Genomic DNA, 18,431 nt, shown 5'->3' on the forward strand with positions numbered 1-18,431 from the left:
TCAAATGCTGCCTGCAAAGGGTCCAGATGCAGGGGTTATTTTATTTTACTTCTGAGTAACTGTCGCTGCTTGTACTGCCACTGCTGCACACTGCAGCCGGCAGCCTATAGACTAGTATGAGCATCATTACCCTGATCCATGCTACTGTCTGTCAAAACACCCAGCATGCCATATCTCTGATAGCTGACTGAGGGCGGAACAGGGGAGGGATATAATACGAAACTATATTTACAATTCACAGCATAACATCAAGTGCATTGTACTGTAGCTTGGTCTGATGTGTCTGTCACAACCAGCTGACTTTCGTGGCAGAATGCATGACTCAACAGAACAAGTCGTCACAAACAAGGAGACACTTCATAGTGACCCTGAGAGGGGAACTAGGGCGTCCTGGATAGGTGCATTAGTGACTGCGAGAGTGTGTAGCTCAATGAGCGTCATAGTGTTTGAGTGTCTCCCTCTGTATATGGGAGGGCTCCTCTGTTTGTGGCTCCATGACCATCACATTCTTCAACCTCTTAAACAGGTTGAATAATGTGTAAGAGGTTGTAACCCTCTTACCCATATGTTAAATCTGTGTTGATATTGAGGATTTTAAGCCATACAAGTGGTACGGCTCTCAGGGAGGTAATCTTGGTCTGTTGAGAATTCAACTAGAAGATGGATGTCATTTTACAGACATTCAACCCAGTTGACCTTGGTGACTTTTCCGCTAATCTCATGATAAGGTTTTTGCTAAAACCATAACATCTGATACACACATGTCTCCCCTTGATGGCTTGGTGATCCTTGACTTTATATCCAGGGGCACCATGTGGTCTCATTTAATTTGTCTAATGTTTTTATGTTTTTTTCTCATCAACCTTTACTGTTCTACTTCTGATATTTTCATTTGACTTGCAGTAATCTCAAGTGAATGTCCTCAATCAATTTCCTTCATGAATGTATGTGATTCATACGTGCATTATTATCATCCTTAACCCCCCTCCCTCCCCTTCCACTTAATCTCCTCCTCCTTCCATCTTTAGTCAAAATCTCACTGCGCCTCTTCCATCATCTCCTCCCTTTGTTCCTCTCCTCCTCCTCTCCTCCAGCTCCAGTGCAGTGCAAACTGACGATAAGTACACACACCCACACATCAACACATTATTCTCTGGTTGCTGATTGTGCAACACAAAAGTACAAGCACCAAACTGTGTGGATGCTCTATTATATGTGTGTGTTTTGCACTCCAGAAACTTCTGTAATTACCTGGGTGAAAATATAAAAATGCTGCAAGCCCCCGTATCCTTAGGAAAAATGCAACAAGGAGCAACAGAGGAGTGTCGGGGTCCTGCTCCCCTCACAGACAGACATCGAGGCTGAGAGGAGGAGGGACGTGTGGATGAGAGCTGCTCCTGCATATTTTACAACCTGCTCTGAAGCCATCTGCTGCCTGACACACACACATGGATACACACACACAGACAAAAAAAAAATCCAGCAAATCTACTTACCAGAAAAGTGCCCCTATTTAACACACACTGCACCTGGTGGTATATGAACAAACAAAGTGTGCTCACACACATACACACACTGTCAAGTTATGCGGAGGTAGTGAAACGGTTATCATTATGCTGAAGCTCCCACCCATTAACAACACCTTAAGCAGATTCTCATGGTAACGGGTTGCGACAATTCAACAATGTCCAACAGCAAACCAGTCAAAGTTTGTCAGACAGCTTTGAAACGACCTCTCTGCCCAACACGAGCCAACTGCTGTTCACAGACCTGCTGTGTTCCTACTTAATAACACCTTGTACCGCTCTAACCTTTGTACACAGCGTGCTGCACAAAATCAGCCAGTAATTTATGCAGTTTGGCAAGAGCTTTTCTTTTATTTAAGATCATGATTTCATAATGGGATCTTACTGATACACATCTGATGCAATAGACATAGTTTGTTTTACACCCAATAAACAATTTAAACTCTCTTTGTAAGTGAAAAACAAACAAACCTCTGAAGCGTAACATATGGAGGCACCAGGTGGAAAAGTGAGATCTTCTCACAGAATTTGTTAACATTTAATTCAGAAATTTACATATTATAACCCTGGTTGTCTTAGATTAAGCTTTTCACTCCACCTAAACTAAGGAAAATAAGAATATTCTTGATTTAATTTCTGTGCTCCAATGCCCTTTAATTGAAGCCAGTAACTTTTAATGAAGGACATTATTTAGCCTTCTTAAGGCTCATTTACGCTGAAACAGACAGAGCAACATGTGCATTCATTTCATCAGCGTTAGTGCATGTCTTCTCGAAGCTTACGGATACTGATAATGGATAATGAATAGACAAAACGGAGCCGCAACTCCGGAATGGGGGACAGTGTGGCCAACAGGTCAAGCGAGCCCATGATAGGACAGTTAGTAAGAAATTGCAGGCATCAATATGATGTTACCTTGCCTGTTTACAACCTGTTTGCTCCTCCAGTGGATGTATTGCTCAACAATCATGTCACACTTCATTGTAGCAATATCACCATGTTCCCAACCTATAGTGAGAATACTGATAGGACACAGTTCCCTTGCTTTACACGTAATAAAGACAACCAGGAACCCCTTAACCTTGAAGTCCTATTTGTTCCCCTTCAGTACATTTCCCTGCCTCACTGCATCTTGATTTCCAGTTTCCCTGCCAACCTGACAAGACCAAAAATTGTCTTCTCTTGTGGTCGTAGTGCAGCGGTGCAGTGCTGTGGACAGTGGATGGATTGCGCACAGTGTGGAAGAGCTGTGAAAGACAAAGCCACGACAGAGAAAACAGGTAACAGCATGTCCAGTGGACTGAGGGCTTATGGGAGAGAGGCAGGGGGGCGGGGACGCAGGATGGGGCCCTACCTCCCGTGACCATTGAACTTAGAACCCTAGCCACCAAGGTGGGTGGTCGTGGTCAGTGGTGGTGGTGGTGGTGGGTTCAAAGGGGACACACAGAACATGCTAGAAACGCTGTACCTTTCAAAGTGCCTTCAGAAAGAGCCCAACTCACCCCCGGAACCAATAAATCTAGAGGAATGAGACTGTGTTAGTCAGGAAGAAGCAGAAGAAAGCACGGGAGGAAGAGCTGGAGACTTAGAAACAGGAGAGAGTCAAAGAGAGAGAAAGAGGGAAAGAGGGATGGAGTAAGGCCAGAAGGAAGCAATGAAAGATAAAGCTGGTTTTATGTTCCTACGTTTTGTCTTTCCATTGATTCTGAGTCCAGTTGTGTTTTTTGTTTTTAACGATCAATAAGCCATTGACTCTCCAACCAAAGCAGACACTCGCAACCATCCCTACATTCTATTGACCCACACCTGTAAGATGTCTCTTTCTAAAGCAACCTTTTTGTGTTGCTATTTTGCTAAACGGCCAACATATTCCCCAAAAAAGGTGTACCGGGCAAAAAAGAATACAAGAGTATCGAATCAAAAAAGAGCAAAAACTAAAACAAAAACTGATAAATTAACTAAATAAGAACTGTAAGGTACGTAAGGGTCTGAGGGGGTTTCTCGATTGGTCATATACCCTTTGCAGACAACTCCTGAAAAAGGAAGATCAATTGCCATCTGCTTTTCTCAAGACCTGGACAGAAACATTACGGTTATTGAATAAAAAATATCCAAAAGAAAAAAATCGAGTCCACTGCTCGTTTAGAATAAGTGGCTAAATTACTTTTACCAAATTATTGGGAAGTTTATTGCTAGTGGTTGTGTTTTTGGGTGTAGGAGGCAGTGGAAAGACTAAAAAACAAACCAAACAGTTTGTCACCAACTCCTATACAGCCGAAGGGGAGGGGGAACCGGCAGGGAATTAGGTCTCACTCCTATAAACCTAATCTAAAGTGATCTGAGAACTTAACTACAGTAGAACAAATGGGAAAGACTTCCTAACCCCCCTCCCAGGTTTGGGTCTATCCCTGCCCCTGCGGCTGTACTAAACCACATGCAGAAGAGAGGAAGGGAGGGGGGTCATCTCCTTTTTGATCTGAGCGATAAAATGATCAACAACTCCCACTCCCTCTAGCTCTGTTTACCCAACACCATGCAAGCCCCACCTGTCAGCACTCACTGGGCATGCTCCAAGGGGCCATCCCAAGCACGGGATCTAAGACCAGGCAAGGTAAGGGCGGAAGGGGCTAACACCAGTGGTCAACTATCCTCGCTCTGTAAACTGACCAGTTGTGGAAGCTTTTCTTAACATCCAGCTTGATCAATTTGTAGCTGGAGTTGAAGCAGAGCCTCCAAAGTCTGCAGCAGTCTGCAGAGTAAAAGTAGGTGACCACCAGACTGCAACAAAAACCAGCCGGTCTGCTAATGGAGAAAGAAAAAGGGGGGAGGGTTCTACCACAGACTAGCGACCATAGGTGGTACTAGCTCACTATTTGTGCTCTCTTGGATTCGGCCAAACCAAATAAAAAAGCAAAAAAAAAAGAGGCTCAGGCTCAAATCAAGCAGGACTCAGAAAGATGTGGAAAGACTACCGACCAGCCAGCTCCTTCTCCTTACTCCGTCTCTTTTTCTCCCTGCGTTTCAGTCTCTTCGCCTCCCTGAGCTTGGCCTCCTCAGCCTCTTGGTGGCGCCGGCACTTGTGGAAGTTCTCCACCACCACGCCCACGAACATGTTGAGCACGAAGAAGGCCACAATCAACAGGAAAGAGATGAAATAAAGCAGCATCCATGGGTTGTGGTTCAATTCTGGCTGAAACATACACAGAAACAGAGAATTTTATAGATATTCAGAAGGGTAAAATGTACAGAATTCCAATTTTGAAATTACTTCCAACAGATACTTTCAATGACTACTTTTGAGAGGATCGCACCAATTGATTAACTTTGGCTAAAGTATGATTTGTAATGACAGCTGCCCCAAACTCACTTATGAGTGCGTCCTATTCTTCAGATTTACCTGTTTGTCCACTCCTACAGCATCCAGTCCATTATACATAATGTCCACCCAGCCGTCTTTTGACGCCAGAACAAATAGAGACATTAAGGCCTGCGACAGAAAAGAAAGTGAAGAATTGCTGAAATATCCTACAATGAGGGTTGTACAGATTTCTAATTCAAGCAGTTCATCAGATCGTCTGTGTTTATTGATAAAAAGGCATTTCTGAGATCGTACCTGTCCCAGGTTGTCAAAGTTGTACTTGTGTCTGACCCATTTGTAGCTGTTCTGCACACAGTCTGACTTGTTGGTGATGTTCCTTACTTGAAGTTCTAGTCCTTGACAAAAGAAGAACTTCCCTTTGAAGAGCTGGAGAGAGAAAATCGATAAATATGCTCTTTATTCAAGAGTGAACCAAAACAGAACATTTTCTTCAAAGTACATTATGGTGTTTGAGGTTAATTTGGGGTCCGAACTGTTCTTGACATTAGCCACCGTTTGATGTTGTTTTTTCCCAAATCCCTGCAGATATTATAATTAACTAGTCATCTCAATTTTCCTAGTAATCTTTCCACAGGAGCAGTGGTCTAATATATTGGAATTACTGTTCAAGGATAAATTAAGAGGAAGACTTAGTTTGTTTTGCAGAAATATCCACAAAAGTGTGGACAGGGCGTGAATCTAATACTGATATAATATCTATTTGTTACAAAAGTAAAGCAGTCAATGTAATCAGCCCTACTTCTTTCTCCAGACAGTTTCCTCGCTGCAGTTGAAAAGAAGGGAGTTTTTTGTACTAAGAGATCTTTGGTTAACCTCTATTTTAGGTTACAAGCTGTATACATATTGAATTGGGCACTGTACCTTACTGCTAAAGCTTTGTAAGGATTGTCATGACACCAGCTGGGACTCTTCCATTCCTTCTGTTTCTGATCTTTTCTCCTGCCGTTGTGTTCCTTATTTGTCCCCTGTTTGATTCTGTCTCTGTTTGTCTGCGTGGCATCAGTTCCCTCCTGCTGCCAATTCACCAGCGCCCCTGTGACTCATACACTAATCAGTTCCTGCAGCAGACAGTATATACCTCTGCTCTGCATTCCAGACATCGCCAGATTGATAATTTAACCGACATGATGCAAAGGCTACTGAGAAACTGAAGTTCCAGTTTGTTCTTCTCTAATTTTTTTCTGTGCCTCAGGTTCATCATTCCCAGCTGCTTCAAGTCTCCCCACCTCGCCCAGTCTGACTGCCTGTCAAAATGATTTTCCAGGTCCCTCTGCCGGCCCCAAGCCCTACCGTTTACCCTGGTTCAGCTCACCAATACCTCACTGCTCCGGGTGTCTAATGTTGGTTTTGTGTTTTGGAGTCAAAACTTAAGTTAGTCTACCAGAGCTTTATCAAAAAACGATATTGACTGGAGTGAAATAAACCATTTACCCAGAACATGGGAACTAGAATACAAAATAAAGGAAAGGCTACTTAGCACAAAATATGTCCACCACCAACATCCATATATAACATGGTGGTGGTGGTGTGTGGGGGGGGTGCTCTAAGCAAGATGTTTCCTGGTATGAGTCTCAATTTGAGCAGGGCCCTTGTGTTTGCCTGTTCTCCTCATGTCTGTGTGTGTTTTATGTGAGTACTTAGGCTTCATCACACAAACAAAAGACTAGCAGATTAGGGTTAGGTTGGGGAATCTAAATTGACCATAGACCTTAATGTGAGTGGTTGTTTTTTTCTCTGCATGTTGGCCCTGCACTATGTTGGACTCTTGCCAAATGTCAGCTGGGATTGGCTCCAGCTGCCCAGTCACCCAAGACCCTAGACAAGGATAAGGTGGATGGATGGATCGATAGATGAATGATCTAGCTTGTCTTGCCAACATTTTCAACGTTTTCGACAGCAGAGGTAAAGGAAACAGCGGTGTCTATGGTGACTTTTCAACAAGTGATGGCATCTAATCGTTGCTTCATGGTTCTATTGACCCTCCATAAAAAAACTTAACTTGGACAGATAGTCGATGGACCAAAGACCCAGGAGCCTGAACCGCGACAAGGACGGAGCCTATCCTAAAATCTCAATTGTGACCAGATAAGTTTCCTGGCATGAGTTATTATGTACTTTTTTAACTCCGATTTCATAATGCTTGCGATGCCAGGATGGTACATGTCCAACAGCGTGGTGAGAGGAGGATAATGCATCTGTGTCGTGGTTGTATGGACTGCAGCTGTACGCCCATTTCGTTTTCTCATGGTCTGTCTGCATCCTCCCTCTCCTCACTCTACCTACTCACCTGTACTCCCAAGATGCCAAAGATGATGAAGAAGGCGCAGCAGATGACTACAATGTTTCCGATGGGCTTCAGTGACGACATCAGAGTCTCCACCACCAGCTTCAGCCCTGGGGCTCTGCTGATCACTCTGGAACACAGCATATAATACAGTATTAGTGTTGTGTATGTGTGTTTGTGCAGGGTCACTAACAGTTTGGTACAGACCAGAGGGAGCAGGTCGCCTGCACCGTTCCAACCCTCTGCCACTCACCCTTTGTGCACACACATTAACTCAAAAGTGTTTGAGAGAAAGATATAATTGATTTTACATTCATATTTTGTAAGGTCCCTATTCAAAACCACTTGCACTCAAATAGCCCTGTCTTGTGGATATATGAGCTCTGCTTGCGCTCAAAATGTGGCTTGCACTGAATGTTATCTGTCAATATTATAGCCAAGTTCTATTGGTTTGGTGATTTTGACCGACTCAAAGCACAAAACAATCCAAGTGCAGAAGAAAAATTCAGAGTGCAGAGGTTTCATGCACACATAAGCAGCGTGAGCATGAGGAGAAGAGCTGAAGAGCAGGGAATCTGTGCACATTTTTAGCACAAGCAGAGCTCAACAAAGCAGAAGCAGAAGCTATTTGAGTGAAGCACGTGAAGTCTATCTTTTTTTATTTTATTTATTTCCTCTGTTTACCATAGTCGGAGCAAAAAGCTCACGCGTGCACATTTCAGAACCAAAACGCTTGTTGGCTCACAGGCAGATAAACTTCACTTTGACGACGCAGTCTAGGAAACAGATAGACACATCTAATTAAGCCAATAGACTGACGAGGATGTTTAATTAGTGCCAGCATGACACCCAGCACTGTATTGTGCTGCAGCTGAGCTTCTCCGGGCGAAGAAACACAAACACACGTGCTACATAAGACCTACCATGGATACGTATCTGTATATACTTTCACACATAAAACACAAGTGTACAGGCACGAGCACACACTTAAAACACAAATTCAGCAAACAACAAAGTCAATATGAGGTAACAGATAAGATGACACATGAAAGAGCCTGAAAGAGAGACAAAAAAATGCAACACAGTCAAAGGGTCTGTCGAGGTGATAATCTGCTCTTCCTTATCTATCTGTCTTTTTGTGTTTTCCCCCGAGCAGACAGTTGAGTGAAAGAAGATTCAATAGCACATTAAGAGAAGACTTGAGATAATAAGGAGGCAGGACCGACCAAGGCCACAGATCAATATCCCTGATCAGAGAATAACGAGCTCATTGGCGGCAGCTCATCGCTCTGCACCTCACTGCCTCTCTTGTTGTACTATTTGAAACCAGATTGTGATGCACTGCTGCTGGTGGCCTACAGAGAGCGCTAGTGTTCAATGGCTCCATCCGCTTGCTTTGGTGATTGATTCATTTGGCAAACGTAATTTTTGTGTAGTTTTAAATATCTCTTGAAAACAATACACTAATGCAGACGAGGTACAGATATGCAGCTGATTTAACTAGTTTTGTCCAGTCAACTGATTATGTATGTATGACGATGTGTCACAGGTATTTAAACACACTATTACACAAAACATGTGTTTTTGAGCTGTGAACTAAATTATGTGACTGTACTTTGAGACAAAAAAACATTAATGTAATATAATATACACATTTATAAAAATAGAAAGTCTATATATATGGGTTTGAAATCATCTTAGATCTTGCAGGACAAATACTTATGTAAACTCAACCCTTTTGGACGTCTCTTCAACATGACAATTATATATATTCAAAAAGGCTAACACCCTCTGATTTAAGGTGGGCGGCCCCTCCCCACCAGGGACTGCTCTCAGTCAATTCTCAGCCCCGCCTCCAAGGACTGCCTTTTTGAATTTGCAGGTAGAATCAAAAACTGGGGTTTAACTTACACTTTAAATTAGTTAATGGACTGGTCATTTCAATAATTTTAATGTGTAAAAATTTACTAATAAGCATGACCTTTGTAAGAAATAAAGAAAAGAACAAGTACACTGTGTTGTGTAACCCGTGACTCCATCAAACCATTTCAATTTTCCCAGCTCAGCAACTTATCTTGTAAATAACCTGCAAGGAAGAGGTCTCCCCACATTTCTGCTTTGCATATGAAAACTTCGAGCCAATCTCTCTACCTCTTTACATCATGTGTCCTTTTAAGCTCCACTCCGGCAAACATCGGTCTCTTTATATGAGTCAATACACTCTGATGATGCGTTGTGTGAAGGACACACACTGCAGTGAGGCTGCTTGTCGTAACTTCTATTTGCACATGATACCGAAAGGAGGATGATGAGGAGCTGGATGAAGAGAGCTAGGGGGAGAACAAGTAAATTCTCGCTTCTTCTAATCTACACCTCTGCGTAATTGTGCAGCACTTAGCAGAGCATCCTTGTTATGTGTGCTATGAAAAGTGGGAAGGATTGTGCTTCGGTGCACAACACCTTCACACACACAGCACTCGTCTCCCTACTTCACCGGCATATCCCTCACTCCAAGGAAAGAGAACAACAAGTAGGGCATTAAATGGCAAGCATGTTCCCACAGTATAAATACTGGGTGTTGTTAAACTATGCTGGGAGATAGAAAAAGGGAACAGAGGGTGGGGAGCAGGGATGGGGAGTTGAGGGGATATATAGGGAATACAAAAATGAGGCAGCTGCTTCTCTGCTTTTTGGTCTTAACTTGTTTCTCTCTCCACCTTGTTGTCTAAATCTAAACCTCTTGAACCTACACCTGTCCTTCCTCTCCAACTGTGTACTTTCCTACAAAATATTCTTGTAGCCATCACTTAATGAAGGAAACGTAAGCTGTGGGTCCACCAGTGAAGGTGTCACACAAACATTATCACCACATCTTAAAGAATAGTAATTACTGAAATTGCTGAGTCAATCTGCGCTGTCACGGTACAGGGGGTATGCGTACACTAATGGCACACAGAAAGCAGCCGACGTGGAGGCCGAGAGGTAAATACATCATCGTCAGGTGATGGATGAGCTCGAAGGCTGAGGCAACAGGGGGTCAACATTGAGGGGGTTGACCCCCTGTTGGCAAGCAAAGACTTCACAAACAATGCAAAGCAGTTAAGACAAGTTTGTTTGCAACAGGTCCCGGGAGTGTGGCGTGCACTTTTAATGAACACATCGATGGGTGGTGGGGAGGGGGTCGGCTCTCTAGGTCGCAGTTGAATTGTCAATGAGGTGAAGGCGGTGCTGGGTAGTGACAAAGGGTGCTAACTTCACTTCCGACTCTGAAGCTGGACTCCAGCTCAGGTTGGGGGCTTGAGGAATGAGGTGCAGAGGTGTGTAAGTGTGTATGTGCCCCATTGACTTTGTTTAACAAAGCCAATGCATCATTCTGTCACACTAACAGATTTACACACAACACAAAACGATTGTGCCCTCCTGAACACCCCCTTCTACCTTGCATAATTTAGTGCCTTCATTAATATCTTTACTGGGAAGGAAAGACAAATGGACCCCTCCACACAAAACAGGTCATGAATACAAAGTCACCTGCTTGTTGCAATAACACTCACTCACTAGCCATGTTGCAAGCACTGCAAGAATGCCCACAAAAGCTAAGCGCAAACTCTTCACTTGGTTACACTGCATAAACTACAGAAGACACTGTTCAAAACTTGCTTCACTAAGTGACAAGCTGCCATGGATTTCAGCCTGTGAGCACATAAATGACTGTGGATTGATTGTTATTCCCAAGTCAGCGCCAGCAGCTCCGATGCCGCCTGTGTGAACCCCATGTGCACTAAGTAGCCAGAGGGGAAAACACAGCCAGGCTCATATTTAATTTAACACCCAGCGAGCGCGAGTCGACCACAGTCGAAGTGAGGTGACAACAGGCTCATATTGGAACTAACACAGAAGCTTTGTGGATGACAATGCTGCGTCTGCCTTGTGCAAGACTATAACGTGTCCTTCAGGGTGGTCCCTTCTGGCTGTATGCCTGTCTGGTCCCAGGTAGGGTGGAGGGATAACACACCTACCTCTTACAGATCATCACAAGCGTTGTGGTAACTGTAGGGGAAAATAACGTGTGGATTGTTGCACTTTCTGAGATAAATGGACATAAAGAGCAAAGATAGTGATGCTAGTTTGCAAGGACATTGAGACATGCTTGGACTGATGAACAGGAACTACCGGACTGTGGTTGGATGCCTCTGCCGACCAGTATAATTTATGCTGGACAGGTATTCCTGATATATCCTGTCACAAGCACATGAGGGCAGCGTAACTTTGGTCTTGGACCACCAACATCGAATAAGTTCATCGTTGAGTCCAACTGAACAATTGTACCAAATTTGAAGAAATTCCCAAAAGGAGATGGAGAGTGGTACATTTGTGTACTTCCCACAAATGTCAGAACCAATTATCAAACCTTTTAAACATTATGTAAAAGGAATGACAACTAGAAAATAGAGTAAAGCCCAAAACTGGCAAATTAAAAACAGATCCAACCTTTCTCCTAATAGTCAGATTATGTGCTGAATTTTCTCCTACAGGGTTTTAAGTAGCAGCAGTACACCATAAGGAGGCCATACTGTATACCCAGAGTAGCAATCGAATAGCTTAATGTGATGCAGCCTTTAACACTGGGCTCCTCCTCTTGGACTGAAAGTTAATAACTACCGTAAAATATGATTTTACAGTTTAGCTTTCCAGTAACTAGTCCACAGCCTCTGTGGAAGAAAAAGCCAAGTTGCCAGACACAGTTCTTTCTTATTTCCTCCTCTTCCCTCCTCCACGTCATCTCCTGTTTCTCCCTCACTCACTCTCTGCCTGCTTCCATACAGCCTCCCTAATCTTATTTCTCCCTCTGCCATTTTTACACTTTGCTCAAAATGAAGGCTTCACCAAAGAAATGGCTGACCTTTGCTGCCGAGAAAATTACCCCTAAACTCACATTTTCCTCCTGTAATTGCTTCACATTTCTAATCTGACTTAAAAACCTTTCCCACTTGACATTAATATGGCATCAGCCCTGCTGGCCTGGGGGATTAACTAGGACAGGTGTTCGGCGGAATGACAGAATTCTGCATCAGGGAGCATCAGGTACTAGTCTCAAGTCTTTTGTTTGTCACCAGATCAAACTAGAGAACCCTTTGAGGGACACAAACTGAAATCTCAAATGTCACATTCACTTGCGAGTTTTTAAAAGTACTTTTAAAAACTGACCAGCACTGAACCAAATTATTTGTGTATGTTTTGAATGTGTTGTAAATGGCTTTACTCAACATACGTTGTAGCATTGTAACAAGCAAGGCGACTTTTTTTATTTAAACGCAATTGGACATCAACAAGGCAAGAAACAAGAGTGGACAGATGTTCCAACCATCACCAACCTGACCTGTGAACCCTCCCCTTAGGGTTTGTCCCAGTAAATAAATCCAAGCTACATCAAGAAGGTTTGACTTCTGCCTTTATTGTTCTCATAATTATCACAATGACGTCCACCACGCTCAATGAAAGAAGAATCTTCCTGTCTCAACCAGACCATGTAGTGAAACTCATCAATTAATGTATACTCCACACATGTCATCATTCAAACAGTTTCAGTCTATCGCAGTATTGTACCCATACATGTGTGTTACAGTGCACCCCGGGGGGATTGAAATCTAAACAGGGCTTCCAAATTTGTTGGTTTTAGGGCTGGTGCACATTAGGAGGTTTCTAAATCTTAACCGAAAACTTCATCGTGTGGCTGTGGGCTTAATTAATCAATTTGGAAGAGCTATGAACCTGTCCACACTGGGGAACCAAGCTGGTGTTTTCAGGTACAATCTGTTAAAGAAAAGCTCCTTTTCTGGGTAAATAATAACAGGACTTTACAAATATATGTGGCTTGATGTTGACTTACCCTCTGTGTATGTTTAAGTATGGGTTAGAGCATATGTACACGGCCCGTTGGGCTTTTAAATCCGGCCTGCCAAACTTGCACTTGAATGGCACTTATTTATAGCACTTTGTAGTTTTGCTTCATTTTTGAAGAAATTGTACTTTTTTGCTTCTTGTTGTTCTGGGTTTGTACCCTCGGGGTTGAATGCCCTTATTGTAAGGGGCTTTGGTTAAATGTGTCAGCAAAAAACAATTTGACCGGGAGTGTGGTATAAAGGGCTCGAAAGGGCATATGATCTCCCTTTTCTTTTTCGCTTTGCCCTGTGAGCCCGTCTGTAAAATGAACAGATCAAGGAAACGAAAAGTTGACAATGAGTGCCGAGTGTTTAAAACGGAGTGGAGAACAAAATACTTTTTCACTGAAGTCCAATCGAAGGCTGTGTGCCTGATATGCTGAGAAATTGTTGCCGTTTTTATTGAGTACAACATCAGCCGTCACATTGCTTAGAAGCATGCTAACTACGCTAGCAAGCAGTCAACGCAAGAACGGGCGGCTACGGCTCAGAGGTTGGCGGCTAATTTACAGACTTTTTTTCACCGACAAACTGCGATTCAAGAGTCAACTACCGAGGCAAGTTTTTTGGTGGTATTCGAAATAGCAAAGGCTAACAAGCCTTTCTCCGGAGGCGAGTTTTTGTTAAATTGCCTTGCAAATAAATGCTTGGCTACTTGGTAAAGGCCAAATCCTTTCATGTAATGATTTTTCCATTTCATTTATGTTAGTTCACCAAAATACTCCATCCATCTGGTCTTGGCCCGGCCCCTCAGTCAAATTTTAGAACCCATTGTGGCAAAAAGTTTGCCCACCCCTGGTCTAGAAGATACTAATACCCCACTCCCTGCTGGACTGAGCTGGGGGATATTTTGTCGGGAGTGATTTGGCGGTCAAAGCCTTAATACCAAACAATAAATCTTTTTAAATTTAATGTCAAAGTAAGGTGAAAGTAAAAAAGGCAAAAAGAAAATGGTTAAAAAAAGGTCAGTGATGTTTGGGTAAAATTGGAAGGAAAGAAAATTACTCTTTCTGCTCTTTCTGAGAGACATGATAAATATTCAAGAGAGGGCAAAGCCTGGAGAGCCCCCGTTCACGAGATGAGACGACAAGCATGTGATCATGAGCCAAGTCAAGAATGGAGACAGACACATACAAACACATGCACACACGCACGCACACCAGTGGAATTTTCAGACGTGTTTAGACCCTGTCGATTATTGCTTACAAATTGTAATTTTCTTTCCCAGTCTCTCTTTTTCTCTATCTCTCTCTCTCATACACACACACTCTTGGAGATAGGAATAGAAAAACACTCTCCAAATTGGTGGTTTCCGCTTCATTTCCCCTCAAATAAACAGAACTCTGCAATTGTGAACATGCTCACAATAACACAAGCATGAAGGGACTCTAAAATAAATGCCAATACAAACACACACATCTCCCAAAAGCATTTATCATCCAATGCGTTTGATAAATGGAGAGATTCTAACCTATATACTGACGGGAATGGTTTGAATCATATCCTAATGTTTTTCTTAAAAAAATTCTGTCCGGGTTTGTCCTATCAGTGTGTTTGTTTGCTTGTGTATCTTGGAGTCCCTGGGAGAGCCACCTACCGTAGCGGCCGCAGGGTCCTCAGCAGCCTCAGCACTCTGAGCATGCCCAGGATCTTGGTACCCGAGTTGGAGATGAGGGACACCAGGATGTCGATGACAGAAATCATTACCAGCATCCCGTCGAGAAGGTTCCAGCTGCTCCTCAGATAGGACTTGTCCCCGAAACACCAGCCCAAAGCTACGATCTGGACACAGACAGGGACAGAGAGGCATGAAATATACAGTTATTTACAGGCCAGATAACACTTCGCACCACCCATTCAGGTCAGCATATTTCGAATCCAATACAACAAATATAAATGCCATGAAATTATACATAAATCCATTGTTCTACATCTACTTTTTGCATGTGCCCTTGCAGATTGTTTATAAATCTTTCCTTTTTATGTACCAGGAGTTGATGCTTCATGTGCCTCATGCAGCTTATTCACTTTGCAGAGCAACTTTGGAGCTCGGCTGTGAGGATAATAAAAGCCGTCAGCTTCCCTAACCTCATTTCTTATTCCATAGGTTCCTCTCATCATTTATCCTGCCCATAAATCACTTAACATTCCAGAAAATAATAGACACTGGCTTGCTTGGTTTGTTTTTCTAGCTCATACTTATTCAATCAGGCAAAGAAAAACAAGGTTTTCCTCATGCATGTGTAAACACCTCCTGATAAAAGAGAGCGACAGATAGAGGATATAGAAGATCAATCCCATTAGTTGATGCTAATCAATGCATAATGGTAATTACTGTATATATATAAATATATATATATAATGTGTATAATGGGATACATCAAACTATATGGACACAAACAGCTCCATGGAGTTCATCACATTAATTTGATTGATGCCACTTTGCACTTTGACTACATTGTATCTCAAAGAGAGTACATCATAAATGAAAAAATCCATTTTCATTAAATGTGCTCAGATACTAACACAGACGTATTTAGAGCCTAAGTGCCTAGAGAACAGTTTAATTCTACTGCAAGTACAATTCCAGCATTTAAAATGTTTGATCTTTGAACAACACAAGTATTCAGAGCATCCAACGGGTCACTGCAAGATCATTTCAAGGATTACATTACTCCCTAGCAATACTGTTGTGTCAGTTTACAATATGTTCCTGTTTCCATTATGCAACCTGGTCCTTTCATTATAGGTGCAAAAGTGTGCAGTCATCTGTGTCTATGCAGTTGTCCTGAGTACAGTGACTAGTTCTGCAGATCACCGTACCTCGTTCTTCTGGAGAGATTTGATCTAAGAGTTCATTCAAATTCACTTTCACTACTTAAACATGAGCGGTACAGCTATTTCAGAATTCATACCAGATCAAAGTAAAACTGAATGAGTGGATCCATACCGTGCTGGGAGAAGATGAGCAGAGTGGGCTACATAACACAGTGGGGATACCAGACACTGACACCTCTTATTCTTTTAGATTTTTTTTATGATATTTGGGTTTGGGTTGAGTCAGTCATGTTGATTTTTGGGGAAAAGTTCAAGTAAAGTACAAGTGCCTCAGAATAAAAAGTACAACTTCTTAGTTCCACTGACTTAAACTTTTTCTCCTTTCTATATTGGGTAATTCCTATGATATATTTTGTAGATTGCTACTGCTGACAATATTATGAAAGTGGAATTAAACACATCCTTAAAATGTGTGTCCATCTGTGTGTGTGTGTTTGCTGAGCTGGCACCAAAAATAGAGACAAAGGCTTAGAATGAGTGACACCCATGAACTTTCCTCTCCCATGCCTCCGCTCGCTGTCGCCCACGCCTGCATGGACCTCCATTCAAAGCTGGGCCGTTTGAATACAGGCAAGACTATCCTCCTCTTAGCATTATGAAACAGCCCTGAAAGTGTGCGAATGTGGCCTGTGTGCATTCACTGTCAGCGAGAGGCTCAATCTCTTAACCCCCCTCCCCTCCATTCCACTCCCTCCCCTCCCTCTTAAGTATTTTTTCTGTGTTTTGGGGGCTTTCAGACCACGTGAGTATCAGACAGACTCTATTTTCTCCACAGCTTTGTCTCTGAGAGTTTTTTTTGGAGTCTGGGCCGTGTTTCTCCATCTTACACAATTTCTGTTACATTGTGAGCGAACACAGATGTGTCACATCTCGTTTCTCTTGAAGCTCTGGAGAAACGAGAGGTCTCGATGTGAGGCCAACAGAGTTTTTCTCTTCTACCAAAGACTATAAATAGTGGCATCAAGAGCTGAGTGGGTAAGTACAGAGGTCGGTGATGACTTTAGAGAAGTTATAAAGTCGGCTATATGGCTCAGGAGGTAGATCGGGTCACCAACTATCCAGAGCGTTGATGGTTCAAACCCCAAGCTTCTAGTGCTGAAGTGTCCTTGGGCAAGGTACTGAACACCAACTTGCCCGTGATATAGCTTTGCCCACAGTCTATCAGTGATGGGTGATACGTATAGAAGCCCTATATGAATATGTGAGTGAATGGGTGAATGAGGCTTGTTCTGTAAAGCGCTCTGAGTGGTTGATAAGATGGTAAATGAGCGATATAAATCCACTCCATTTACCAAACACACATGTACTTTTCTGGAGAGGATGAAACAAAGCACAGGTAGGAAGTCAAGATATTGTCCTCAGGATTATGCAAAAAGTACCAACCCAATTTTAATGATATCTTGTGAAGGGGTGGGGCAAGGAAGAACCACTTACTCTAACAAAGTGAGAAAGGGCATTTTTTCAACATTTTCATTTTGTTCTCTGAGAATAATTCATGAATCTGGATGAAACAAATCAGACACGTTAAGGGGACGGTTATTTATCAGTGTGCGCTATTTGGTGAAATGTGGTCACACGAGGGAGCTGTCGGGAGCCTTGGCAGATGTACACACTCAGTTGTTGCCTGGATGTGGTATGGTTCAGGGAAGAATCCTTCAAATTTTGATAAGCGTCTGGATTGGGTGGTCATTGGATATGGGGCGTTCTAAAACATTTTTACTGATTTCCCAGGGAATAATTCATAGATTATGATGGCATATTAAGGAGACTAATATTATGAGTGTGTTTAATTTGGCACAGCTTGATTGAATTTAAGGGGACTGTTTGGCCTTGGCAGTGGAAGGCACTTTACTAAGTGCGTCTCCAGACCACCATCTTCTGCTCTTTAGGAAACGAGCGGTGAGGAATGCTCACACATGGTCTGCATTGTAATGATTTAATAATTTACAACTAATGCTACGTATCAGTGGAAATCCAGAGTGTCTTACCTTCACTGTCATCTCAGTTATAAAGATCGCCGTGAAGATGTAGTTGGACAACGTGAGGAAGATCCGCTCCTGCAGAACAAAAAGAGCACATACATCTGAGCTGAAGCACACAAGCATATACAAGTTTGAATGGTTTAAAATTCACATTTTTGTGATGAGTATGTTTTCTACTGCATTCTGCCTCCACATTAATCTAGTGTACAGCTGAATTATGTATGAGGGAACTGTTTTTCCTTATGGTGAGAAAACCTTTAGAAACATTCCCACTGCACTCACTAATGATGGCTGGCAGGCAATGCTACAGTTTACTCTTTATGAGCACTGCAGGGAATATTTAAACAAGGCCTCTGATCTGGTTTTTATGCTTGAGTATTTTTTTTTACTTTATACCAAAACTGACCTACATTTTTTACTGCAAATGCACAATAATCAATTGGTCTGCCCTGAGAATAAGTGATGCTATATTACCTACAC

At 42.6% G+C, this 18,431-nt stretch overlaps 1 protein-coding gene across 1 annotated transcript in view; it reads right to left on the minus strand.

Annotated features, from left to right (window-relative positions):
* cacna1g (calcium channel, voltage-dependent, T type, alpha 1G subunit) overlaps positions 1 to 18,431 on the minus strand; it is a 115,912-nt gene that overhangs the window by 35,925 nt on the left and 61,556 nt on the right. Inside the window, exons 17-22 of the mRNA XM_062378738.1 lie at positions 17,958 to 18,026; positions 14,729 to 14,913; positions 7,193 to 7,319; positions 5,140 to 5,271; positions 4,924 to 5,013; positions 4,524 to 4,716 (exon numbers count right to left, since the gene is read on the minus strand). Coding sequence (XP_062234722.1) covers positions 4,524 to 4,716; positions 4,924 to 5,013; positions 5,140 to 5,271; positions 7,193 to 7,319; positions 14,729 to 14,913; positions 17,958 to 18,026 — 796 coding nt within the window. The remainder of the gene's footprint in view (positions 1 to 4,523; positions 4,717 to 4,923; positions 5,014 to 5,139; positions 5,272 to 7,192; positions 7,320 to 14,728; positions 14,914 to 17,957; positions 18,027 to 18,431) is intronic.

Source organism: Platichthys flesus, chromosome 20 (assembly GCF_949316205.1).
Source record: "Platichthys flesus chromosome 20, fPlaFle2.1, whole genome shotgun sequence".
Classification (NCBI taxonomy): domain Eukaryota; kingdom Metazoa; phylum Chordata; class Actinopteri; order Pleuronectiformes; family Pleuronectidae; genus Platichthys; species Platichthys flesus.